Source organism: Zootoca vivipara, chromosome 1, assembly GCF_963506605.1.
Source record: "Zootoca vivipara chromosome 1, rZooViv1.1, whole genome shotgun sequence".
Lineage (NCBI taxonomy): Eukaryota > Metazoa > Chordata > Lepidosauria > Squamata > Lacertidae > Zootoca > Zootoca vivipara.
In genome coordinates, this window is record NC_083276.1 from 122,713,142 (window position 1) to 122,741,005 (window position 27,864).

Sequence of the window (27,864 nt, forward strand, 5' to 3'; positions counted from 1 at the left end):
TGGATATGGAACAACTGATTGGTTCAAAATTGGGAAAGGAGTACGACAAGGTTGTATATTGTCTCCCTGCTTATTTAACTTATATGCAGAATTCATCATGCGAAAGGCTGGACTAGATGAATCCCAAGCCGGAATTAAGATTGCCGGAAGAAATATCAACAACCTCAGATATGCAGATGACACAACCTTGATGGCAGAAAGCGAGGAGGAATTAAAGAACCTTTTAATGAGGGTGAAAGAGGAGAGCGCAAAATATGGTCTGAAGCTCAACATCAAAAAAACCAAGATCATGGCCACTGGTCCCATCACCTCCTGGCAAATAGAAGGGGAAGAAATGGAGGCAGTGAGAGATTTTACTTTCTTGGGCTCCTTGATCACTGCAGATGGTGACAGCAGTCACGAAATTAAAAGACGCCTGCTTCTTGGGAGAAAAGCAATGACAAACCTAGACAGCATCTTAAAAAGCAGAGACATCACTTTGCCGACAAAGGTCCGTATAGTTAAAGCTATGGTTTTCCCAGTAGTGATGTATGGAAGTGAGAGCTGGACCATAAAGAAGGCTGATCGTCGAAGAATTGATGCTTTTGAATTATGGTGCTGGAGGAGACTCTTGAGAGTCCCATGGACTGCTAGAAGATCAAACCTATCTATTCTTAAGGAAATCAGCCCTGAGTGCTCCCTGGAAGGACAGATCGTGAAGCTGAGGCTCCAATACTTTGGCCACCTCATGAGAAGAGAAGAATCCTTGGAAAAGACCCTGATGTTGGGAAAGATTGAGGGCACTAGGAGAAGGGGACGACAGAGGACAAGATGGTTGGACAGTGTTCTCGAAGCTACGAACATGAGTTTGACCAAACTGCGGGAGGCAGTGCAAGACAGGAGTGCCTGGCGTGCTATGGTCCATGGGGTCACGAAGAGTCGGACACGACTAAACGACTAAACAACAACAAGCTTTCATATTAAAAATGCTTCAGGGAAAGAACACACTGTGTTTCAATAATGTCATAGATTCACAAATTAGGTAAAGGAGTCGTTAGTTCACAAGTATAAAGCTCAAACAAGCTACTAATGTGCATTAACTGGTCAGCAAAGACAAAAAGAATACATTTGGAGTATGTCTTGAAATGGGAAGGTTGAAATGGGAAGAGTTTTAAGAACTTTAACGCACACAATTCTAGAGCCTCTGCAATGGCTGCCATCTATTTTAATGACATTTACTTCAAAGCTGTCAAGTTATTTCTCCCAAAGAGAATTACTCTCCCAATAAGCAAAGAGAATATTATGCACTGAATATTTCTGTGTAGAAGAATCTGTAGAATTATTTGCAGTGTTAGAAACTCAGATATAAAAGTTAATTGCCAAATCACACCTTTAACCTAGGTTGTGGCTGCCACAATGGAATGTCTAGGCACCATTTTTTGCAATGGGATGATGATGATTTCATTTCTATAGCACTTTTTTAAAAGAACAAATCTCAAAGCAGTTGACTACACATTAAAATGTCAAATCAAACAATCCAGAATAAAACAAATTCAAACTTCAAAGGAAATACAGTGGTGCCTCGCTAGACGAATTTAATTCGTTCCACAGGTCTTTTCTTATAACGAAAAATTTGTCTAGCGAATCCCATAGGAATGCATTGAAATTTTTTTGCCCATAGGAACGCATTAATTGAATTTCAATGCATTCCTATGGGAAACCGCGATTCGCTAGACAAATTTTTCGTAAAACGCATTCATCTAGCGAGAAAAAATCTTTCGTTAAGCGGAAATTTCGTTAAGCAGGGCATTCGTTAAGCGAGGCACCACTGTATTTATATTCCTTCTCTAAGTGGCATCCAGAGCTCTCCACGTGGTTGCAATTGGGCCCGCATCAGTTGCAAAATGTGCCTGGTGCCTAGCTAATTTCTAACACTGTATTCCTCCTGCAATACTATTTTCTCCAACCTCTTTCTTTCCCACTTTGCCTGGCAATAGGGAAATACAGAAAATCCTGCAATGTGGGAGCATAATTGCACTTGTGTAACTTTTTTATTTTTTAGTTCCAGTTTTAAAATGATTTGGGCACCCTTACAGAAAGAAAAATCAAGTAGTGCTAGTAGTTTTAAAGTCTAGAACAGTAGCCCACCAATACTGATAGTTATCAATTGCCCCACTCCCTTCCCCACCAGCCACCCTTTAACAAACAAAGAAGTCCTATAAGTTAGGAGTGGCTAATTTCTTACTTCATGAAGGCTTTGGGGATACTTGGAAGTTGTTATAATCTCTCTTGCTGCTTCCATAAATTGGCAACACCAAACACAAAATGAGGGGCTGATCCCTTCCCATTTTCTACATATGACGAAGAACCTGAAAGGTTCTGACTTTTCCCACACAGAATGAAGTGTTTTTTCCCCACCTTCAAATTATCTGCAATTCATGGATATCTTCTGAGTCTCTCATGTTATGCAACCAGAGACAAGTGGTCCGCAGAAACATATTTATGGTCTGGTTACAGGTAGGTAGCCGTGTTGGTCTGGGTCGAAGTAAAATAAAAAAATTCCTTCAGTAGCACCTTAAAGACCAACTAAGTTTTTATTTTGGTATGAGCTTTCGTGTGCATGCACACTTCTTCAGATACCAAAATAAAATACCAAATAAAATACTCATACCAAAATAAAAACTTAGTTGGTCTTTAAGGTGCTACTGAAGGAATTTTTATATTTATGGTCATCACTGTCCACCACAGCAAGATTTGTGACCATGTGCCTACATATCAGGAGACAAGTTTCTTAGGTGTAATCCTGATACTGGCTATAACATTCACTTCCCTTGCTTCATTCTGAAGCATTCCATGAGTTGCTCTTCCACCAGCCCCCTGCATGCAGGCTATTAGCAAAACAGATGTAGAGCTTTACAAAAGATTGGGTCACTGACACTTCAATTTCAGGTAAGGAGGTAATGGAAAGTGGATGTTCTGGTTGCAAGCCAGCACAGTAGTGGTGTGCTCTGGATTAGGGCAAGATAGGAGAGAAAACTGATAAACTATCCTATATAATAATTTGCAAGTTGTCCCTGCGTCCAAGCTGTCCCGTGTGTCCCTGGGTCACTGCGCATGTGCCCCAGCGACACAGGGATTGGACAGCAGAGACTGCACGCGCGCACTCTCTCCCCCCCCCTGCCTCCTCCAACCGCCGCTCCTGGCCAGAACGTCAGGGAAGCGAGGGTGGAGGCCGGCGGAGACCTCCTCCTCACAACCCTCCCTGGCCCGTGAGAGGAGCGGCAGGAGGCCACGAAGCAGCGGCGACGAAGTAGGGGTTTGTGTCCCGCGTCCTTCCTGTCGGCGGCTGCGGGAGAGGAAGGAAGGAGGAGAAAGCAGCGCTTTCTCCTCCTTCGTTCCTGTCCTGCCGGCGACAACAAGGACAGGTCCCAGGGTTCGGAGAAGCGCTGCGCAAGCGCTTCTCCGAACCCCAGGATGTCTCCTTGCTGTCGGCGGCTGCGGGAGAGGAACGGAGGAGAAGAAAGCAGCGCTTTCTCCTTCTTCATTCCTGTCCTCCTGCCGCCGACAGTAAGGACAGGTCCCAGGGTTCGGAGAAGCGCTGCCCAAGCGCTTCTCCGAACCCCAGGATGTCTCCTTGCTGTCGGCGGCTGGGAGAGAGGAACGGAGGAGGAGAAAGCAGTGCTTTCTCCTCCTCCGTTCCTGTCCCCCTGCCGCCGACAGTAAGGACAGGTCCCAGGGTTCGGAGAAGCGCTGCGCAAGCGCTTCTCCAAACCCCAGGATGTCTCCTTGCTGTCGGCGGCTGGGAGAGAGGAACGGAGGAGGAGAAAGCAGCGCTTTCTCCTCCGTTCCTGTCCCCCTGCCGCCGACAGTAAGGACAGGTCCCAGGGTTCGGAGAAGCGCTGCGCAAGCGCTTCTCCAAACCCCAGGATGTCTCCTTGCTGTCGGCGGCTGGGAGAGAGGAACGGAGGAGGAGAAAGCAGCGCTTTCTCCTCCTCCGTTCCTGTCCCCCTGCCGCCGACAGCAAGGACAGGTCCCAGGGTTCGGAGAAGCGCTGCGCAAGCGCTTCTCCAAACCCCAGGATGTTCTAGCGCCCGTTATTGAACGGGCTGAAATACACTAGTATTTGATAAGTTGCCTTATACCTTATGCTGAAAAACTTATGTTAATGAATAAAATTATTAAAGTTTGTACTATAGCAGATCAGTCTTGGACACAAAGTAAAATCCAAAAAACGTAATAGTTTCTTACCTTCCCAACTCTTTGGATTCAATTTCATAGAAACTGTAGAAGTTATCCATTTTTATTTGTGTCTGAAGAGATGTAGGCAACAAGCCTGGAGTACTCTTGCTCTCCGACTTCCTCCTGGACATAGCTAATTCATGAGGTTTCTCCAACACTCGTTACTGATTTCCACCTGTCAAAACAACATTTATTTAAATACAAGTGTCACACAGTCCAAGTAAACTACCAGTTCTCATTCTCTTGGCTTGCTAAAAAAAACTTTTAGCAGTTTTGATGTCCAAAAATAAACCTTTATGGTTGTATCCAATTAGGTCATGCTCAGAGTAGACCCACTGCAATCAAAGGGTGTTACTAATTGAATTCCACTGGTTTCAATGAGTTTACTCTGATTTAGTTTTGCTACAACCTTTTGGGGAACATGCAATGATGTCCATCTGCTTGCACAACAGAAAACTGAGCAATAGAACTTCTTTCCTCTCTTACCTATTCCACACTCCCCCAGCTCTGCTCCAGAGTGTATCTCAACAGTCTGGATCAGATTTGGGGTACACAGGAACTAAGGGCGGAAAGTAAAGCAAGTGAAAGAATTGTGTTAGGTTTGATCTTACCCTTTGTGTGTGTGTTTACATATCACACAGAATTCAAATATTTTTAGATCCTATCATACAACATGTAAACAGTATGACATTCAATGCTAAAATTATTAATATTTCCACTAAAACAACTACATGATGTATCCAACACCAACGGCTTAAAAACAAAGCAGATGATCCAGGATGTGGTGAAGACACAACGATATAGAACAAAATGAAAAGAAAACGTAGGTATAATTTTAATGCTATATTGTTTCCTAAAACTGAGTAACATGATGAATGAATTACAATAGTAACTGAGCAACTGAAAAGTTGTAGTTAATTTTGCAGATGAGTACGCGGGTGGTGCTGTGGGTTAAACCACTGTGCCGCTTGGGATTGCCGATTTAAAGGTCGGCAGTTTGAATCCCCGTGAAGGGGTGAGCTCCCGTCGCTTGGTCCCTGCTCCTGCCAACCTAGCAGTTGGAAAGCAAGCCAGTGCAAGTAGATAAATAGGTACCACTCCAGCGGGAAGATAAACGCCGTTTCCGTGCGCTGCTCTGGTTTTGCCAGAAGCGGCTTAGTAATGCTGGCCACATGACCCGGAAAAAACTGTCTGCAGAGGCAGACAAATACCGGCTCCCTCAGCCTGTAAAGCAAGATGAGCACCACAACCCCAGAGTCGTTTGTGACTGGACTTAATTGTCAGAGGTCCCTTTATCTTTACCTTTTACACCTCAGAAATATATAGATATCTAATGCATAGCTGTTTGTATGATTCACATTAAAATCAATGTTAACCATTTTCAGTGCATTCACTTCAGTGCCCCCCATTTCCAATTTCCAAATAAATCTATTAATTTGCTTGAATTGAAACCACATTAAGATTGCTTTATTCTTTTTCTCCTAATTAAATATTATACATCATTAGAGATTGGTTAGCCTTAACTTGTCTTAGGTAAATTAGTGGAAAACCTTATTAAGACTATAATTGTTGAGACACACGAGAACAAGGAAGAGCCATCATGGCTTTTACAACAGCATGTAGATAACTGACTACTAACTAGGTCAGGCATCCACAAACTTTGGCCCTCCAGATGTTTTGGACTACAATTCCCATCTTCCCCAACCACTGGTCCTGTTAGCTAGGGATCATGGGAGTTGTAGGCCAAAACATCTGGAGGGCCGCAGTTTGGGGATGCCTGAACTAGGTGGTTGCTTTTTCAAGAAGCTCCTCATTAAAACACTCCTAAGGAATTGTACTAGTCATGGGATCTTTGGCAATCACTTGTAGCCGAATAAGATCGTCTTCCATGAACACAGTTTTAACAGTGAGTCTGTGACTGTGGAAGCCAATTCTGAATCCGCACGTCCTTCCACAGTGGGGACATAGGTTTCTGGGTGGGAGTTGATCATATGAGGGTTTGCCAAACGTGCCTTCCTCTTAGCACGTTTCTCCCTTTCATCCTGAGTTCGAGCATCTTCGAGACTTGTAGCAGGTCGCAGCTAATAAAGAGATGCCTCTATAGCAGGGGTGGCCAACTCCCAAGAGACTGCGATCTACTCACAGAGTTAAAAACTGGCAGTGATCTACCCCTTTTTTGTGGGTTCAGGTCAAGGTTGTTGAACTTTTTAGGGAGGAAAGCCCTGTTTTGGGGGGGTTCAGGTCAAAGTTGTTGACCTTTTGGGGAGGAGAAAAGCCACATTTTGGGGGGGTGCAGGGCAAACTTGTTGAGCTTTTTTTAGGGGAGCTAAAGTTTGGGGGGAGCCAGTGATCTACCAGTGATCTACCACAGACGTCCAGTGATCTACCGGTAGATCACGATCTACCTGTTGGACGTGCCTGCTCTATAGTTTCCACAATCCTCTCGGTCATCATTTTTAAAGAGGTTGATAATTTTGGCATCCTGGGATCTCCTCTCTCTCCCATATTTTTTCAATGAGCTTGTGAAATTGCTGTGTAAATTCAATTCCACCCACTTTGATGATTTCGGCAGATATCCCGTCAGGTCCGCTGGCTTCGTTGTTTTTCATTTGGTTGGTAGGTGTACACAACTCTCCCAGATTTGGAGATACTGCAAGCTCACCTCTAATTTATTTTTGCAGAATTTGTGAGAGGACCTTAGCAGCTACGGGGGGGCTTGCAGTTAAGGAGATGCTGGTAATGTTCTTTCCAGTGCAATGGCATAGTTTCTTTATCTTTTAGAAGTATGGTACCATCTGCTGAGCGTAGGGGGCATATGCCATGATTTATTGCCCCATAGATGGTCTTTGTGCATCATGAGTGTTGGCTACGTGCTGGATCTCTTGAGCTTTTGTTTTTTATCCAACAGGTGTTCTTTAGTAGTAGTTTGGATTTGATATCCTGCTTTATCACTACCCGAAGGAGTCTCAAAGCGGCTAACATTCTCCTTTCCTTTCCTCCCCCACAACAAACACTCTGTGAGGTGAGTGGGGCTGAGAGACTTCAAAGAAGTGTGACTAGCCCAAGGTCACCCAGCAGCTGCATGTGGAGGAGCAGAGACGCGAACCCTGTTCACCAGATTACAAGTCTACCGCTCTTAACCACTACGCCACACTGGCTCTGGTTCCGCTCCATGTTCGTCACTCCCGAAGCTGCGCACTCGGTGGAAGAGGACGACCATCCCAGATAGAAGGAGTGTACCGTTCTTCGGTCAAGGGTATACGATAGCTGCGCTCCCCTGCTAAGAACCTCCAAACAAGCTCAAGGTCCATTTGTAGGAGAACGTAGGGTAGTTCTTCTTTGAACCTTCTTTGAGAACACAAGTTCTCTGGTTCTTTGAACCTCAGCCTTAGCGTTGGCATAGGTTTCTTTTTCTTGGTGGCACAGTTTCTATCTCTTTGCCAATTTTCTGCCGTGTAGAAAATTGTCACAACTTGTAAGGTTGCGGATAGGGAGGAAGGCCTTCTTTTTAGGAGATAATAGGCAATGACCAGTGGTGCTATTTCATGCATTCATAAATGATCTACAGTCAAGAGAGAACAGTGTGGTTCCTGGTATCTGTAAACTGGAGTATTATTTAGAATGGCAATTCCTAGCAGATTGGGAAGAGTTCCAAAAGCGTCTTTCAACTATTTAGAGCAGATCAGTAACTTGGATACGACGTCACCATTACCACATATTTACCACACACTCTTCCAGAGAAAAGCAGAAGTCTTGCACTGACGTCTTTATTTTATTAGAAAATAAAGTCATTTGCTGAACAGGAATTTGGAATTCATGGTTGTCATACTACACACACAGTTACTTGGAAGCCCTGCTGAACTCCAGAAAAAATACAAGTCTCATGTCAAGCTACAAGTCTCATGTCTAACATTATGTCCACTGAAACACCCTAACTCATAATATGCATGGGAACTGGAGATGCATTTTTATAACACTTCAATGATATAATGGAACCTACTGTACTGGAACTTTCAACACCAAACACAAAAGTCCTTCCCTTGAATTCTGTTACTTATTTGAGCACAAATTTAATACACAAAGACTTCTGTGTAGAAATTCCCATAAATAGCAACTGGTCACAATCTGAAACAATTTACACACTTCCAAACAGTACAACCGGAACCATGCCACAGAAACCAAGCAATTTCCTTTATAGAAGGCTATAATGTGTGATACAGGTATTTCCAATCCTTGCTAATTGGGATCATTTAAACTTTCACAGTCTGGAACCCACAAACTTTCGTTTAGAAAGCATCTCATATTAATCAACTATGGCTCTGCTTCATATTCCACCATTAAGGGAGATTAGAACCTTGGATGCTAAGTGCTACGTCTTTATAGCTATAGCCCCAAAGGAAAGGAATGATATGCTGTTTGGAAAAGTTGGAAGATGCTCATATTATATCTGATTTTTGCCCTGTCTGGTTAATGGTTATGAGTTGAGCTGGTTTGTTTGCAAGTTGAATGGGTTGTTTTTTTAATGTTAATAATTCTGTCCTCTAGGGTCTCTCAAGTTAATGCTGCAATCCTAAAATCATTGAACTCAGGATTTACTTCAGAGTAAACTTGCTATTATTATTACAATTATTATTTTGCAGTGTTGTATTGCAGGGTACTTAAATGGTTTGAGAACAAAAGCTAAATTAAGTGGACATTACACTTAATATTCTATTTTTAAAATTACCGTAACTAAAAATAACCAGTTCAAAAAATCATCTCAATGACAATATTCTCTGCAATCAGGCACCCACACCAGTGCCAGCTCCAAGTTCTGAGAGACCCTTGGGCATGATTTCAGTGGGCCAACTTTCTCCTCATGCTCCAATTACTTACCCTTTCCCTCTGCACTCAATCTATACAACTACTAAATGGGAGATGACCAAGCAAGTGAAAGATGCTGCTCCATCACCTTGCCTCTAGTCACTGCTTGCATGTTCAGAGAGGACAGGTGAACAGGCAGTGACAGCAAAGAGCTAAAGAGTAAGGAGGCGCTAATAGCTGAAGTGAGCCCCTTGCAAGGGTATGAACCTCAATTATTATTCTGATTAGGTGCTGCAATTATTAAAAGATATTCTTTTCCATATAAGGTTTCTTTTATAATCTTATTGTTTTTAGGGTTTAAACTTGTGTTTTAAGCAATATTCTGCTTATCATGCACTGTTTACAGGAGGGGGGGTTGTCCCTATAAGTACACCTTATATAAATTTTAAGAGATATCAGAAATTGCACATAGCAGAGGGTCTCCAGTTCAACAAATCTGCACTCTCTCAGTGAGCTGCTGTTCCTGCACCAGATGTGCACGTTTCTTCACGTTTCTTCCAGTTACCTAGTCACCTCCCAAACTACATGAATTTGCCTGAAGCTAGTATTATGCCCACTCCACATCTGAAAATAGAATTCTATAAGTGAAAAAGGACTGGGTGAAGAAGTAGTTCACAGCACTGACCATGCACCTTAAACAACTCGACGCTCCAAAAATATAAAAAAGCAAAAGGCATCCGTGTGAGGGGTGAGACGGGAAGTATGAAGAAAGATCTGAAAGATGGCAGCCTGAAAATATAGACCTGCAAGGGGGTCAGGCAAGGATGCCAGCCACCACCCTAGAGCCCCATCATCAAACAAAATACTACCTGTATAAGCTGAAACGGCTGTGCACACACAATCCACAACTTTATCAACCCTTTCCCCCCTGGATGTGTGATACACACACTACTCCAAAAATTCCCACTCCCGAATGTCTGACACAGATTTATGATTATGACAGCCAATTTGTCATTAGTATTATTATTATTATTGGAATCCATTTGCACAATCTGCGTTTCCCCACATTCAAGGCTTGGCTTTTAAACCACCAGTCACCTTTTCCTTTTTATTAAGCTGCCCGAAAAGCACCACAGGTGTATCTAAGAGTGAGACGTCCTTGAGCCTCTCTCGGAATCTTGAGCTGCAGTTTGCCCGTAATGTGTGTGTGATCTCTCTCCATACACACACACAAACATATATAAACACACACACACACATATATAGGACCAACTCCTAGGGGCCAAAGTCCCTTGGGTCCCCTACAATAAAATATTTGAGGGGGGCCATGAGCCACCAAGGTTGATGGGCATTGCCATTTGAATAGCGTGTGTGTGCCACTTCTTGTGATTGATTATGTGAGGCAGGGCTTATCTTCCCCCCCCCCAATATTTTATTTAAGTTGGAACCACTGCACACACACACACATTTATAACACACACACACACACAGACAAACAAAAACCCAATAAACAAATATATGCGCGCGCGCACACACACACAAAAATTTGCACACACACAGACACACACATACTCACAAGAGAAAGCTGGGAAAATGATGCCATGAGGCGCGAGAGAGAAGCAGAAGCGACCGGGTGGCGGCGGCGGCGGCGAGAGGGAAGCTCCCCAGGCGCCCCACCGGCGAGGACGGCGTGACCCACAAGCAACGCCAGCCTCAGCAGAGCCGCCATCCCCACAGGCCAGATGCAGGCGATGGGGCTGGGGAGGAGGGCGGACTTTGGGGAGGGGGCGCTGCTGACGAGGCCGCCAGGGGGCGCTTTCCCTCCTCATTGTCGGCCGTGCTTTTCCCTCAGCAACGCCGCCCCCCCCCCTCTTTTCCGTGAGGTAAGGTGAGGTGAGACGGGGGGGAACCCTCCCCGGCCTATAACACTAAATAAAATATAATAATAATAATAATAAATAATAATAAATATTCTCAGGGCACACTCACCCTTTTTCCTTCCTCAGGGCTTCGTTTCCCGAGCCCAGACGGTTCGCCTTCTCTGCCTGTCTCGCCCGCCGCCGCTCCTTTTTATTTCCTCCCCCCTCAAAAACACACACACGCTTCGTCCCTGTCTCCAACGCAGGACAGCAGCACCTCAAGGGACAGACCAGCCTCCCCTGACGCGGCTCTTTTCTTGCCGCCGCTCGGTGCCAGCGGCCCCCCAGCGCGCTCGTGCCCGGCCCCGCGCTCGCCCTCGCTCGCCACACAGTTGGCGTTTGAAAAGCGCAAAGCCGGTTTGTGCGGCGGTTACAGCGCCGGCTGGCTCGCGCCCCGCCCCGCCGCCTCCTCGCCCCGCCCCGCTCTTAGCCTCGCAGCCAATCCGCGCTGCGTGGTCGGGCTTAGCGGGAGGGGGAGAAGGAGGGGGGAGGAAACAAACAAGTCCCCCGACATTTCCCATCCGCCCGCCTCCTCCATCCTCGTTTCCCATTCCGATAGGCTTCCTCGTTGATGAGTGGCAGGAGCCCAGCCAATCGGCTCGAACGGCCAAAAAAACCCAAAAACGTTGGGAGGCGGGGAAGACGCGCGACTGAACCTGTCAAGGAACGAAAGTGACAAGGGTCGGGGCTAAAAAGGGGAGCAAATAAGCCCTGCTGGAAGACTCTGGGGCAGCAGGGCGGCGGTGGCGCCCCGAGAGACGGGAGTTAAGGTTGTCTGGGTTTAATTTCGGAAATAAGAGGCACCTGGGCTTAAGATCTGCTCTAATGCAATGGTCGCTTAGCACAGGGGGTGGTTTTGCACTTTGTGCATGCTCAGAGGCACTCATTTCTCCAAGTTGCCTTTTGTCCTTTTTTTTGAAAGTGCAGGTGCAAAGTCCAGGAGTGGTAGGTACACCCTGGTGAGCAAGGAGAGAGAGAAATGACTTCTACACAGGGCCAAATGCCCTGTGATGCAGCCTTGAATAAATGAGCCACAGTACTACCATGGGGCAATTCCCCGTAAACTGCAGTTCCTGCCTATTAGCATACCACACACAGCATAAGCGTTGCTCAGAAAAGGTGTCGCCTGACAGGAAAGTTGACAATTATTCATCCCTTTAATTAAGGACTCGGCACAGCAAAGATCCATGACCCAGCAAAGCAAAGCAAAGCACACAATAGGAGGTGACGTATCCAAAGCGGGGAAGAGAGTTTGTAAAGATTCTGCTGCTGGCCTGCTTACTAATTCAGTTCCATTCAAGTGGTGTTTACTGAATTCAGCTGGCATTGAAACCCATAGCAGCTTGGAACCCAAATACCTGAAGGATCATCTGCCTATATGAGCCTGCCCAGCTCCTCTACTTCCTGCCCCATTGTAGGGTGAGGTTCATTTGTGGCAACAAACCAGATGGGACCGATTTCTTTGGTGGGGCTCTGTCTATTCCAGGGGTTCCCAAACTAAGGCCCGGGGGCCGGATGCGGCCCAATCGCCTTCTAAATCCTCCCCGCGGACGGTCCGGGAATCAGCATGTTTTTACATGAGTAGAATGTGTCCTTTTATTTAAAATGCATCTCTGGATTATTTGTGGGGCATAGGAATTCGTTCAGATTTTTTTCCAAAATATAGTCCGCCCCCCACCCCTACAAGGTCTGAGGGACAGTGGACTGGCTCCCTGCTGAAAAAGTTTGCTGACCCCTGGTCTATTCGATGCCCTCAGGGCCAGCCCTAGGAAAAATACCATAGCATGCTCGGTGAGGAGTGCCTTTCGCAATGCCCCATGGCTTCGCAGTGCCAGCCAGAGGGTTTATGGAGCCTGATGCAAAGACCCATGCATGTGTGCACAAAACTGGGGGCACATGCCAGAATTACTGCATGCATGGACTCCAAATTCTCACCTGCATCATCTCCTTGCTCTGGGATCCAGCAGAATTCTAGAGGAGCTTCGTTTTTTTCTTACCTAGGGATAATGGAATTGGGATCAGTTTGTGCTTCTCCTCAATATCTCTTCAAAATCCCGACTTCTCTGTGCCAGAGCACCTTCCTGTTTATTGGGCCTCAGTCTCACAGGTCTTCCACATGGTCTGCTGGCACAGGAAGGAGTCCTGCCTTCAGAACTGGCCTCATGCCACTGACCAGCCTTTTCCTGTGGCAACTGCCACAGAATATTGCTGTCCAGCGACACCTTGCCTGGAAGTCTTAAGAGGCATTCATCCTAAGCCCTTTTAAAATGTGGCTCTTTCTTTTGGGGAGGGGACGTTACTGGGTTATTGTTTTTATTTCGATTATATATTTTGTGGAGGGTTTTGTTGATCTTTTCTGTGAATCGCCCTGAGACATCTGGGTATAGGGTGGCATATAAATTCAATAAATAATAATCACAACTGACCATCGGTGGCCAATGGTATGCACAGGAACCGAGGCAGGTGAGGTGGGCCCTTGTGGTACTGGGCCAAATGGCCCCAGTTGCCTCCACCCACCGGGCAGCTCTGTAACTTTGCAGCAGTAACAAGTTGTGTGGAAATATAACCATGCTACAGGCTTGCTGTGCCCAGTCGATCCCCCACCAGTGTCTATGGAAAAAGGCGCCAACCTCTTGCACGTTGCTCGGCTGTTCCATTTCTAGGATCCCAGTGAAGTCTTTGTCATGTTGTGTGGGTGGCTGTCAAAGGATAGCTTTCATGGGCTTGTAGACCTAGATTCCTTATCCTGTTCCGCACAAACAAAACAGAGCCAACAGCAAGCTCTCCTCCCTAAGCTCCAACACTCCCACCTCAGCTACAAAAAGTAGGCCTTCTACCTTGAAGAGACAGTACCACCATATATGACTGTCTTCAGTCTTCTCTTGCTGCTTAAAAAAACCAAACATAAAATATAGAGTGACTAAGCCTAGCAACCGCTTTGATTTGCCATGTTTTGTAGCAGTTCCCTGTCTTTTGGCAGGCATTCTTTTGTTTTATAACATTTACTTATAACAAAAGTTATAAGTAAAAAAAAAAGTATCCAACTGACCTCCCACATTCTACCACTTTATTTCATTATCATTTATATAGTGTTTATAAGATCTGAAGTGCTAAGTGCTTGGTAAAATCTGCTCCCAAGTCAAGCTGTGTTCCACTATTCCCCCCCCCCCCCAGATTACATCAACATGAAAGCTGAAAAAAAAACATACTTTACAGCTAATTGAAAGAGGATAATCTGTAGAACCTTGAGGATGGGGGGAAGGTCACACACAGATGTTTGCTTTTTGCCACTCTAGCTCAAGGCAGATGAAACATTTTTTTAAAAAATCACAGCCAGTGAGCTCAGCTAGGCACCCCCCACAGCTTGGTGCCCCACACAATTGCACAATGCACCCATCCTGTAGCAGTATGACAGGTGTCTCAATGTTACAATTAATTTAGCATCAGCACCATATACATTTATTTGCCCAGGTGCTTTAAAGTTTGGTTTCTAGTTTGTTTTAATAATAATAATAATAATAATAATAATAATAATAATAATAATAATAAACCTTCAATATGAAGGGCACAGGGATGGGAAGCAGAGTTTGCACTGTAGCATGGGAAAGGATGGAGGGACATTTTTGTTTTGTTCTTGTTCTTATTATATGCCCTTTGTGGTTTTATTCTGTAATAAATAAAGAATAATAATAACAAAAGAGAAGAGGGAACATGCCAGAATTCAGGTGCGCTGGTGGGAGAGAACCCCTGTGATTGAAATCAACATTGCAAGTTCTGCATACAGGGCTGGCAAATGGCATAGACACCCCAGTCAAAGTGCATAGAATCAGAGGTGAACTTGGCACATGAGGCATAACACCCCACAAGCAGCTCTCCCCTTCCGTGGCAGTAGGAACAGGTAAAGGTAAAGGGACCCCTGACCATTAGGTCCAGTCGCGGACGACTCTGGGTATGCGGCGCTCATCTCACTTTACTGGCCAAGGGAGCTGGCGTACAGCTTCCAGGTCATGTGGCCAGCATGACTAAGCCAATTCTGGCGAAACCAGAGCAGCGCACGGAAACGCCGTTTACCTTCTCGCCGGAACGGTACCTATTTATCCACTTGCACTTTGACGTGCTTTCAAACTGCTAGGTTGGCAGGAGCAGGGACTGAGCAATGAGAGCTCACCCCGTCGTGGGGGTTCGAACTGCTGACCTTCTGATCGGCAAGCCCTAGGCTCTGTGGTTTAACCCACAGCGCCACCTGCGTCCCAGGCAGTAGGAATACAAGACATCAAATAGCCATGTGCTCTCCTTTCATAACAGCCAAAAATTGGCTGCCACTTCACTCTGCCTAATGGCCAGTTCCTTGATTGCTCAGGCATGGCAGTAGGCGGGCCTCGGTCACATCGTGTCTTCATGGTGCCAACAAACCACATCAACCCTGGTCATGGACACCAGCCATGAGACAGGAGGAGAAGCCCTAGTCAGGTGGAGCAGATCACATTTCTCATGCAGGGGGTCCCAGGACTGAGGACCCCCTGCATGAGAGTCCCTGTTAAAACTAACAGACTTGGCTGAGATGGCGAAATTGACATGAGAAAAGTCCTTGCTAACACTTGTTAAAAGTTGGAAACTTCTCATAGAGTTTTTGCGTGGAAAAGAAAGCAAAGTGATTTCCTTAGGATTTGAGGATTGAAGATAATGTCTGTCGTAATGGCGAAACTTACAGGAAGAATAAGAAATCAATATAACAAACGTTTTATAAAAGAATGGAAATGGTTTATTGAATATTTACAGATAAATTGTAAACAGATAAGAACTTTGGCAGGATTATTGTAATAACCTGCAGTTTCATAAGAGTGTGTTTTTAAAAAAGATGAGTAAATGAGCAAATTAGGTTAATTTGGATATGCAAAAGATATTAAAAATAAATTTAAGGAACTGCAGAAAGAGGGGGGAGGAAGTCAAGTTTTGAAATGTCAAAATGATTGTAAAATTAGTGAAATGCATAAAACTAGTGAAATTTATGAACTTGAAAAGTATAAATTTAAAAAAAATGAAAATTGAAAAAGAAGAAAATGTTTGTTTATAGAAAGTGTTTTTGTTGGCTGTTACATTGGAGTGAATGAAGTGAATATTGTTTATATATAGCAGACGGACGAAGAATCAGAAGTCCCTTACCTTCAGAATTTTCTCTCTCTCTCTTTTATCCGTTTTTCTATTTTTCTTTCTTTCTTTTTCTCTCTCTTTATTCCTCCTCTCTCTTTATGCTTTTTAGTGTATTTAGATCAACGTCTTAGTTTGGACAAAAAAGAGAGAGAGGAAAATAGATTTGGTATTCAGTTTTGTATTTTTCTCTAGAAGCACTAATGCAATTTATTCTAAGGAGCACTGCTGCAGGAATCCATATCCTTGCCAGTGGAAAAGCCAACCTTCCTTCTTGGCCCACTCTCTCCCCCTGGCAACCCACGGCCAATCCCCCAATAGATGAATCCCCCCCAGCAGTGCTGCTGCAGGACTTGTTGCCCCCCAATTCTCTCACACATGCACACCAGTTGTCATTTGGATGGAGAAAAGCATTTAGAAATTCAAGAGAAGCGAATTCCAAATGATAGTTGCATTTCGTTTTTTGTTGTGGACAGTGTGAACTAGTTTCATCTTGAATGCACACACACACACTTCTACCCAAGGAATCCTACAATATATTCTCTGGGGCTTGGTCAGGTTAGATCTCCCACTCTTCCTCGATCCTCCTCACCTCCCCTTCTCAACATAAAACATTTTGTGCCTCTACAACTCTCAGCTATACAGACTCACACTGTCTGCCCATATCCTGCATTCTTTAGAAACCCTTTAATCTCTCTATCATTCCAACTACCATCAGCATTGTGTAAGCCCACAGATTTCTGTCATCTGGGGTTACTTTAAAAAAAATGCCATTTGCTTTTAAAATCACAAATGCATATACTTCTGCATTTCTAGCTCATTGCCCGTGGATGCAGAAGCCACTGTCTTATTTTGGGGTGGCCCCGTCTTGCTTACGTGCTGAGAGACTCAACCACCCGAGTTCGCTATTAGAGGACCTGCATTAAAATTACTGGTGTTAGGGATGAGTGAATCTGTCAATTACAGTTTCTAATTTCTCAGATATTAAATTCAGCTCGTCACTTGTATACGTTAGTGATGTTAAAGTCATGAAAATTCATCAGTGTTCTAGTGTGGATATCTCATAATACACACGTTTCCATGGAATTTTGCCCAATAGATGCATTTTTGCAATACTCTTTCCCCCGAAATAACATGGTTTTGTATGCTGTTTTCACTATTATGTGAATTTTCACAGACACTTTATTCCAGTATATACTGGTATGTTTTTGGACAGATTAGTTGGCTGGAGAACTGCACCGCAAAATCTGGAGAAGTGTGAATTTCAAAGGATGGGTTGTGTTTCAGTCCATGTATTGTTTTGGAAAGTGCAAATTAGGGAGATTTATCTTTAAATGCAAATTAACTCAAATTTCTCTCCCATCCCTAGTTTAAATATCCCTTACAAGGAGCAGCCCTGTTCAAAATGCCAGCCAGCCAGCCCCTCCTCTAGAAAACTCCATTCCATTCCTTGCCCGTTTGGGAGTGGGGGGGGGGCACTGCTGCAAACCTTGGTGTTCTCCTAAGGACACTAATGCCTCATCTCTTGCTTTTGAGTGGCTATGTAACTGTTGGCACTCACTGCTTCCATTTGCTATTAAGAGAGATTGATGGTGATAGTGTACAGAATCTGTACCCTATTCCTATTTGTACTCCATTCGTTCATTCCACCCTCCCAAAAGAGCGCAGGGAAGCAAAAACACTTGTGGTAAAACAGTACAATTAAAAAACAAAATAGAAACATATTTAATGCATCTGAAACATGTAAAAACATTCCTAGGCATTTAAGAGCAATAAACACAGACAAACACTAAACAAAGGTAAGAGCAGATACAACAAATCATGCGTCTGGGTAGACCCACTGGAGAAGAAAATATTTTAGCAGGCATTTAAAACAGCACTGTATAGCACAGGTGATGGGACTGAGCATGGGTTGGCAGGCAGGGGTGCAAGAGGAAGCCAAGGAAAAAGCAGAAAGGGGTGCTTGAATGGTGGGAACCTGGATTGGATTGTGCCTTCCCACCCCAACTTCAGCCACTTCAGAAGCAGGAAGGCTGGGGCTCTGATCATAGAGTTCGAAGAACCCCCAAGGGCCATCTAGTCCAAGCTCCTGCAATGCAGGAATCACAATGAAAACATCCGCGACAGGTGGTCATCCAACCTGTGTTTAAAAACTTCAAACGGAGGAGAGCCGACCACCTTCCAAGGGAGTCTGTCCCACTGCCAAACAGCTATTACTGCCAGAAAGTTCTTCCTAATGTTTAGTTGGAATAGGAGGGTGTAGTCTTCCCATGCCCAATCGGGTACCACCTTTGCAGATGGAAGCAGACCCATTCACCCTGACAAGAGCATCTCATTTCCACAAGGCGAGCGAGTACACCACACATCATCTTTTTTGGCAGGTGTGGCATAGAAACTCACTGGGACGTCTTCAACGCTTCCCCTCCGGTTCCGAACTTCATGTCCTGCTGCTGAACTCCTTGACCTTGAGGCCTGGGCTGCTAAGCCTGTCGCTTGTGTGGAAAAAAGCTCTCATTCTTACTTACAAGCAAGAGCTTGTGTGTTTTGGAGTGGGAGCCTGGATACGGATGTCAACAGACGTCGGGGATGCCCAAGCGCACGCGCAGCCACGCTAGAGGGAGGACGGCTCACTGATGTGGAACAAACACTGTGTCACACTTGTAAAAGGGCAAGTTCTGCAGATGGAAGTGATCTAAGGCAGTCCTTCAGGTAAGCCCGTCCCGTCCCAAGCTGTAAAAGGCTTTATATACCAACGCTAAGACCTTGAACTCAGCCTGGCGGCAAACTGGCAGCGAGCACAGATCATTGAGCAATATGTAACCTGCTGAAAGACTTGCACTCCTCTGTACTAACTGCATTCTGTACTAACTGCAGCTTCCGGAACAAGCATGAGGGGAGTTCTGCCCACCCACCCACCCACCCACCGCTGAGTGTAGCAGGTCCAGCTTAGGCAGGTGTTGGTGCCTCCCTGACCATACTATATTGTACAGCAGGATCTGAAATGTCTAAGTGTAAATAAGACTGCATTGCAAAACCCTCTTGATAGCTTTCCCTGTGTATTTGTAGAATTGCAAAATGTGGCAGTGGGCAAATTATCCACTTTCAAGCAAGCAAGCAAGCAAGCAAGCAAGCAACAAACAAACAAACAAACAAACAAACGCATATTGACTTTGATGATGCATGTACTATTGCTGTGCAAGCAGCATCATAGAAGAGGCATAGTTGCCTGTATGAGAGTAAACTAGGAGTGAATCCTTTGGAACTTTCTTCTCTATTAATTTCATGTAAAGATATGGTTCTGTGATCTGTATGTGATCTTTTATATGTATAAATTGTGTGTGTGTGTGTGTGTGTGTGTGTGTGTGTGTGTGTGTGTATCTGTATATATATAAATAAAAGAGGAATGAGTCTTCTAAGATGAGGCCTGCCTCATTTGATTTGCACAAGTACTCACGCGCAATTTTTTTAAAAAAATGCCTACTATCTAGTTGAAGTGCAAACACATTTTTAATCACCACAAAATGATTTCATCCATCTAGCTGATTAATGGGGCTAAATTCAACAGACCTTATTATGTTATGTAAATGGGAGTTGCAAGTCATTGCATGAGCGGAACAACTTCTGCTTGGGCAACAGAATTTCATCTCCCTGCACTGCCCCCCCCCTGCCCCAAATCTTATCTGGGAATTTCCCGAAGCCCCCAGAACAGATCAGGAGTGATGTGCAGTGACTTAGATCAGTGTTTCTCAACCAGTGTGCCTCCAGATGTTTTGGGACTACAACTCCCATCATTCCTGACCACTGGTCTTGCTAGCTAGGGATGATGGGAGTTGTAGTCCCAAAACATCTGGAGGCACACTGGTTGAGAAACACTGACTTAGATGGAGGCAATTCTAGGTAACTAACCTTTACTAAGCAACCTGGAGTATATTCTTAAAGTCACCTGGGCAAGGATTGCACCACTGTTCTGTAAATCTCCAAACACACGAGAAATGTGTAAGAATGAAGATTCTCAGGATTGCAGATCCTGGGTTAGATTCTGCATCCTGTAGTATGTCACATAGGCATGAACTGATGCCACAAGCTATTTTCCACCACCACCACCACACCGAAGCTTTTCCGTTGCCCATTGCCTGCATTAAGTTACAGCCGTCACATTTCTCTCAGCAATTCAATCTCATGTAACCTTCCACCTAAATTTCACGATTGGCAACTGATGTTCTGTTTTCCACTATCGCAGTCTAGAATCTTTACTAGGATCCTCCCACAGAATTATACATTTCTGTCAAAGCTGAGCCTACGCACCTGCTTCATTATCATTCCATGTCGCTCTGCCAAAAAAGAAAAAAAAAGCAGAAGTATTCGACGCATCCAAGAGCCCAAGCGGATTAGGACTCGGAGTTCGTTCGGCACGGCATGAAAAGAAAAACACGGCATTCCTAGCATGCCAGATAGCGCACAGGATGAAAATTAAAAAAGATGGCTGCAATTAAGATGCTTGGCGCTCTTATGGAACATGGGGGCCAGCGCAGCAAATGACAGCACTCGCGCGTCTCATCGCCTTATTATGTCTCCTTGCAGATCCCTTCTGGAGCCAGAACCACTCTGCTCCGCCATGTTCCAAAAGCCATATAAACAAACACACACTTAAGAAGCGGAGAGCCCTGGGAATATTATTGCAATGTTTGTTATTTATACAGAGCGTTTGGCACGCACCGCACTTGGTAGAAAAACCATATCCAGCAGCAGAACACAGCTCCCCCCCCCCAGGACCCCAGAATTTAAGTGATATGGAAAATAGGGGGCAAGGGAGTCAGAGGCTCAGGGAACATTATGAGAATTATGACTACACGAGATCGTAAAGTCAGTTTACTCCAGAGGTGGGAGGCTGTCCTCCAACTCCCATCAGCCCCAACCAACCATGTTGTGGTCCAGTGACACCTGAAGGGCGACAGGTTCCCAACCCTCAGTTTACCGAATAACTTATGACCCACCAGGCCAAAGCAAAGGCAGCCCTCTGGCCTGGCACCTGCCCGACAAGGGAAGCAGCAAAAAGGCAAAGGTTTGCTGGGTCCCTGATAGGACTGCATTTATTGCAAGGGTTTTGGGCCACCTTTCGGCAACACAATGCACTCAGCATGGCTATGCATGGCTGCACTTGGTTTGTTGGGAAAGGAGGTAAAGGTGTCCCGTGATCACATACACAAGCGCGCGCACGAACACACACACACACACACACACACACACACACACACACTATATGCAGTTACCAGGGCTGTAGCTAGGGGGTGGTGAGGTGGGCCCCCACCAGGGGTGCAGGCGATGGGGGGGGGCGCAAAATCGGCTAAAAATATGTCCATAAATATAGATTATTGCCTCATAAGAAATGGTTTTAAATAGAGAGTGAATTGAATTGGTGTGGGGCGGGGGTGGAGGAGAGGTGGAAATAAGAGCTAATTTGTCTGTGGCTAGGTGGTGCAATCTGGACGGTTTTGCCAGGGGCGCAAGATCACCTAGCAGTTACTCAAAGCATTAAGAAGAAAATAAATGGAAACCCATATTAAATATACCATAGTATGTCAGGTTACCAGTTATGGTTAAGGAGAAAGTAAACTTAGGCCCCTTGTGACGGATTGGCCTGGTGGGCAAAAGGACTCCAGGGTGCAGAGAGTTAAACCCCAACCTCCTGGATAAATGACGCATTCCATTCCTGAGGGGCGGGACTGCCAGGAGTTTAAAAGGAATGGGAGGCAGTTAATTCGGGGGAGAGGGTTGTGGGAGCGAGGGAGAGTGTGGGTAGGTGTAGGAGATCTTAAAGTGTTCTGAGGAGTTTAATTGAATTATATTATCTAGCCATTGTTAATTGAAACTAAGAATATGATCTAAGAACCTATACACATGAAACCATTACGCATTTAAAAGTCATCTAGTCTAAATAAAGCTTTCTTAAATGTTAGTGGATGTGCTTAGTTATTCCAGCTGGGTATCTAAACTCACAGAAGTAGTGGCTCAATAGAGGACAAAATTTACCTCGGGAAGAGAGGCAACGGTTTGTGTCTTAGAGTTACACGGAGGAGGCTTAGGAGGATAACCTGGGGTGCTACAAAGTTGCCAGAGTGGAAAGGGCAAACTTTTGCAGTGGGGAATCAATCTGACTGAGACCCTTTACTGTAGGCAAGAGGTTAGTCCGTCAAACAGCCTAGAGTTTATCAAGATACCAGGCCACGTAAGCTGGAAGACTCTCTTTACTAAGGAACCCAAGTAACAGGGGTTTATTTTAAGGCGGCAGGAGAAGTGGGGGGGGGGGTTCACCCCTGGATTCCTGTGTCGCATTTTTAGTAATAGAGAGGGAGGACATTTTGTCACATAATTGGTGGCAGCGGATCCCCGAAAGTTTAGTGACAACGCCGGGACTGGGTTTGTTGCATATTTATTGGTGGCAAAGTCCTTGGGTTCGTTACACCCCTCCTGCAGTAAAAATGTAAAGCAGGGGTCCCCAGACTATGGCCCAGGAGCCACATACGGCCCCCAAGGCTCTTTTATGCTGCCCCCGGGACCTCCCGCCGCCCGGTGCCGCCACCCGCTCTTACCAGTGCTGTGCGGCGCGGCTGCTGACTTCTGACCCAGAAAAGTGACGGAAATAGCTTGTGCGCACGCGCAAGCGTCATTTCCGGTGTACTGCCGGGTCGGAGGAGGCTTCTGCACATGCGCACAAGCTATTTCCGGCGCTTTCCAGGTCGGGAGTGTGCCAGAAATAGCGTTTGTGCATGCGCATGGGCGCGAACAGCCGCACGCTCCCCCACCCTCCGGCCCACCATGCAATCAGCGTGGCGGGCATCCGGCCCAAAACAGGGTAAGTTTGGGGACCCTTGATTTAAAGCAATATCATACCACAGGAGCCGTTCTTCCCTACCGCCCAAGGCAAAACAGAAAGCCTCACTTAGCGGGATCATGCAGAGGCTTCTCCTTGCTTCTCCAGTGGCAGCAGCAGTGGGCAGGGCCCTGTCCCGCCACCTTAAAAAGTAATGGCTTCCCCCAAGAAATCATGATAAGTGTTGTTTGTTAAAGGTGCTGAGAGTTGCCACGAGACCCCTATTCCCCTCACGTAGCTACCATTCACAGAGCGGTTCAAGAATCAATGCCTCTTTCCAGGGAACTCTGGGAATTGCAGTTCTGTGAAGGGAATAGGGGTCTCCTGAGAATCCTCCAGGTGCCCTTAACAAACCAAACTTCCCAGGATTCTTTGGGGCAAGCCGTAACTGCTGAAAGTGGAATGACACTGATGGGGCCTTATATACGTGTAGGGATGTAGGGATATATTGCCAGCTACACTTCACGATAGGCTGATATATCATGATGTCTGAAATAAAGATGGATCTATGTAGAGGCATTGACTGGCTTCACGGTTTCCCCCGCTTTGTGATTTTTGCATAACACACACACACACACACACACACACACACACACACTCACACAATTCACGATATATTGCCAGGTCAAAAGTTATGAAACCAATATCACAATATGGACTTTAAACCAGTTTTGGATGATATACTGATATATCGCCCAGCCGTAACAATGACCAAGCGCTTCAGCTGCTCTAGAATCCAAATCTGCCACCAGAGAATGATCAGATTAGACATATGTCCAGTTTTCCTCCCATTACCATTCTTAGTTTGCTTGGCTAGCCACACCACAGCATCAAGTAATTTGCTAGAGGGAAAAGGAGAGGGTTTGGCTTTCCCCCAAAATTACAGTGGCAAAGCACAGCGATGGACAACATACTTGTACAGTACTGAACTCTGTTATTTTATTCTGATTTATTACTCCACCACATGACTCCATAAATCCCTCAGGGCAGTCAGCTAATCTGCATCACCGGAGCCCCACCCTTACTATATTTAGTGTTCTCTCTCCCTCTCTTTCACACACACACACACACACACACACACACACACACACACACACACACACAAATGCTGGCTAAGACAAGACATTTTTCAACATGTCAAATTTTCGCCCATGGGCTTCACTTATTTCAGTACCAAGTCCAAGAGCAACAGCTGAGTAATTGAAATGATATAGTATCAAACTCCTCCCCCCCCCACTATTTTCTGCACGGGCTCCTCTCAGATTATCTAGGCAGATAACCCTAGACTTGGGTTGCTACGGAAAAAGCACCTTCAAGATGATAGAAAGGTATAATCCCCAGGAAATGGTCATCTAAACAGCACAATATTATTCTAACTCAGTACCCATTCATTTCAACTGCTCCTGCACAAGCCAGGCTGGCCCAAGGTTTAACTGTGGGTTTGTTTTTTGCTGCACTTAGTGAATTAAAATAGTGGGGATACTAAGTGGGGTATGAGCATAGGGACTGAGATCCATACACAATAGGACTTTCCCCTATCCTCCCAGAACAACCCCCCCCCAAAAAAGAATCTGTTCTGAGGGTTTCTCCAACCCTTTCCGAGCAGAGTCATGCTGCAACAGAACTTAGTTGAATCTCACTCTTTTATTGTATTGTAACAGGGGCTCATTAAATGACCCGGACCTTTCCCACGTGTTATGATTGCTTTACTGCTTTCGCTGTTCAACTGCCCAGATGGCCTGGGTAGATTGATCTGCCCCAACTTGGTATTTTGTTCTTATTTTTCCCCACCCCCTCTGTATTTAGAACCACTTTAATTTCCCCATTCTCAATGTGTTAGGGTCGGTACCGGCAATCATGCTTTGGTGGTTATTCCTTTGTAGCTAATCCTGTTGAGATCTGTTCTCAGGAGGAGGAGGAGGAGGAGGAGGAATCTTTCTGTCACTCTCAGTTGTGTCCTGGAGGGCCTCGTCTTGTGTTGTCTTTTCACCTGATCCACATCCAGAAGTGGACCGCCTAGGAGGCTGGAGCCCCAGCAGTAGACTTTCTGCGGCAGCATCAGTAACATAAGATGAGCCTGCTGGATCAAGCCAATGGCCTAGCTAGTTCATCAAGGCAGCAGCGGGTTCTGTGTGGGCACCCTGGCAGATTGGTTCTGCTGTTGTGCCCACACTGCACCAGCCTTACGGTCTCCTCACTCCTCTAGGGCTGTTGGGAGAATTCTAATGGGAAAAGGAAGTGGAAATTGCAGCAGTTCACACATTTCTCTGGGAAATCACAATCAGTGTTCATTTACAATTTTGCACCATTGTGGCTGTTTTTTAAGTCTGCAAACAATGCACAAGGAAGTGACTTCTCTTTACATTGCTCTGGGATTTCAGTTAGATCAGGCATCCCCAAACTGCGGCCCTCCAGATGTTTTGGCCTACAACTCCCATGACCCCTAGCTAAGAGGACCAGTGGTCAGGGATGATGGGAATTGTAGTCCAAAACATCTGGAGGGCTGAAGTTTGGGGGTGCCTGAGTTAGATTGAAGTGAATGCAAGTTACACACATTGCAAAAAATAGTTATGAAACTTTCGTGAAACAGCAGGCGCTGGCAGGGAAACGGAAACAGCACCGAATGTGGGAAATGCAGGTCAGGGCGGAAGCTGCAGCCTTTCTCATATTAAGCTGTAGCAACGCTGTTGCTGGGAGGCTTTTGTTGTGACCCCGCCCCACTGGGTTACCTGCTCCTGCCCAAACCGTCTCCTTCATCTCAGCCTGATTCAACCACCCAGTCATCGTTCTTCTTCTGCAGCTGCTCCAATTCTGTTCAAACAATCAATAAAAGGTGAAGGTGGTTTGACACGAAAGTGCGGTTTGGACTTGAATTTAGCTGACTGGGTAGACCAGAGGTGGTGAAACAGTTTCAGTTAAAGGGTTGCCTTTCCTTCCAGGGGGCACCTGTGAGTGGCAGGCAGGGCAAGAGGCAAAAGAGAGCAAAGCAAGGAATCTACATTTTAACTTTGTAGTGTACACTAGTTTCTACACACACACACACACACACACACACACCCCTCTCCATCCTCGATCCTGGCAGGCAAGAGGCATGATAAAAATTCAAGGATGCATCCCAGCTAGGTAAAAGCATTTGAGGAGGGTGCAAAGCAGGCTGGTGAAAGGTGCGGTCTGGGAAGAGGTGTGTGTGTGTAAGAGTCTATACAGTCAGACAGAAAAGTCTGAAAAGCTGCATTCAGCTCCCGGGCCTCAGGTTCCCCACCCGAGTGAGACACACAGCCTGCATGTTGCAAACAGCCTGCAGTTTGGAAGGCTGTTAATTGTGTCCCTTAGAACACAAGCCACAGTACCCTTTATTTAGCAATTAAATGCTAAATCCCCTCTTTAGCTGGGTTCCGTAAGAAGGTATGTTTGGGATCTGTTTAAACCAGGGAAGGCAATTTAATGATATGGCCATTGTGTGAAACAAAACGAGAAAATGAAATTAATTGCAGGCAAGAGATTACGCTTCCATTGACTGCAACACTATTTGAATACCTTGATTAGAATGAGAGGTATCTGGGAGCAGCCAGCGATTTTTAATTAGCTACAGGCAATCTTGGAATTCTCCCTGTACATTTTATCATCTGCTCAACCACCCTTAAAAGAAAGGCAGATCTCTTTTAATAGAGCGTTACAAGGAGATGGCCACATGCCGTATGTTGTTATCATGCTTGAAAATTGTGTTCCCTTCTTTTCCTTTAAAATAAAGCAAAGACATTGAAAAAGAGTTAACTTTAGGTGTGAATCAAGATATGGAGGTGGCATCAAAAAGGGAATTAGTTAAATTCATGAAAGATTGGTCTGTTAACACAGGCTATCAGGCACATTAGCAAAATATATTAGGGCAGTGGTTCCCAACAGGTGGTCCGGGGACCCCCAGGGGTCCACGAGCTATGCCAGAGGGGTCCGCAAGATGCTATTAGAATAAAAAATATATTAAATATATTTCGTATGATAAAAGATTTTTTGTTTTGGCCGCTTCCTGCATGAGCAGAGTCTAGCGCAAAACTAGAATTAGATAGAGGCAGTAGTTCTGCTGTATGCCGTTAGCTGGCGCATTACAAACACTACTGTTTTGCAAAGAGGCAGCGCGCGCATTCTACTAACGCTCACCTCCCCAAGATGCTTTGCCCGCGTTGGCTTCATTTGTGCGCTACTGCGCAGGTACCCTGTCTTCTCCATTCCCCTCCCTCCTCCCTAGCGCGCGCTGCCTCTTTGCAAAACAGTAGTGTTTGTAAACAAAGCGTTGTTTTTCACGGAAGCTACAGTTCGCGTAGTTAAAAATGGACCGTTGGTTTAAAAGTGGTTCGTTAAAACGACAAAGGCCTACAGATGAAGAGGAAGAACTGTAAAAAACGTATAAATATAAAATATAAAAAGACTCTTAATTTGGCTCTCACTTTTTAATTTTAGGATTAGGAATTAATGGGGGTCGTTGTCACAATAGCGGCTCGATGAGGGGTCCTCGAGAAAATTTTGTTGGGAACCCCTGTATTAGGGATAGATGAATCTGTCAATTCTGGTTTCCTCTCCCTTTCTCGTTTTTCCAATTGTGCACTAGCCACATTTCCATGTGTGTTTTAATATGTATTTAGTTTATTGCTGATCTCAATTTCTTGAATGTTTTCACTAGATGTTTTTACTGATAATTTATTGCTTTATTCTTTTTCTAAACTGCTTTGTGGTTTGTCTGTTTTCAGGAATCAAGTGGTCCATAAATATTATGAATATTTTGCATTTTTAAAAAAGTCATCGAAAAAGTTTGTCAGAATTTTAGTACCGGTACTCATTTTTGCCCAATGCACACACCTTTTTTTGCAAGCAATTTCTCCCAACAGAACACTACTTTCATTAGTATATGCA

The 27,864-nt window shown here is 45.2% G+C and overlaps 1 protein-coding gene across 5 annotated transcripts in view; it reads right to left on the minus strand.

The window, feature by feature from the left end:
• The window catches only part of STK17B (serine/threonine kinase 17b), a 49,589-nt gene extending 30,934 nt beyond the window's left edge, over window positions 1–18,655 (minus strand). Inside the window, exons 1-4 of one of the 5 annotated variants that reach the window (XM_060281479.1) lie at window positions 18,489–18,655; window positions 16,104–16,217; window positions 12,876–12,937; window positions 4,228–4,393 (exon numbers count right to left, since the gene is read on the minus strand). In XM_060281479.1, the coding sequence (XP_060137462.1) occupies window positions 4,228–4,349 (122 nt within the window). In that variant the 5' untranslated portion in view covers window positions 4,350–4,393; window positions 12,876–12,937; window positions 16,104–16,217; window positions 18,489–18,655. The other 4 variants (XM_035136450.2, XM_060281489.1, XM_035136441.2 and 1 more) reach the window with 4 other exon arrangements.
• Window positions 18,656–27,864: the final 9,209 nt, after the last annotated feature.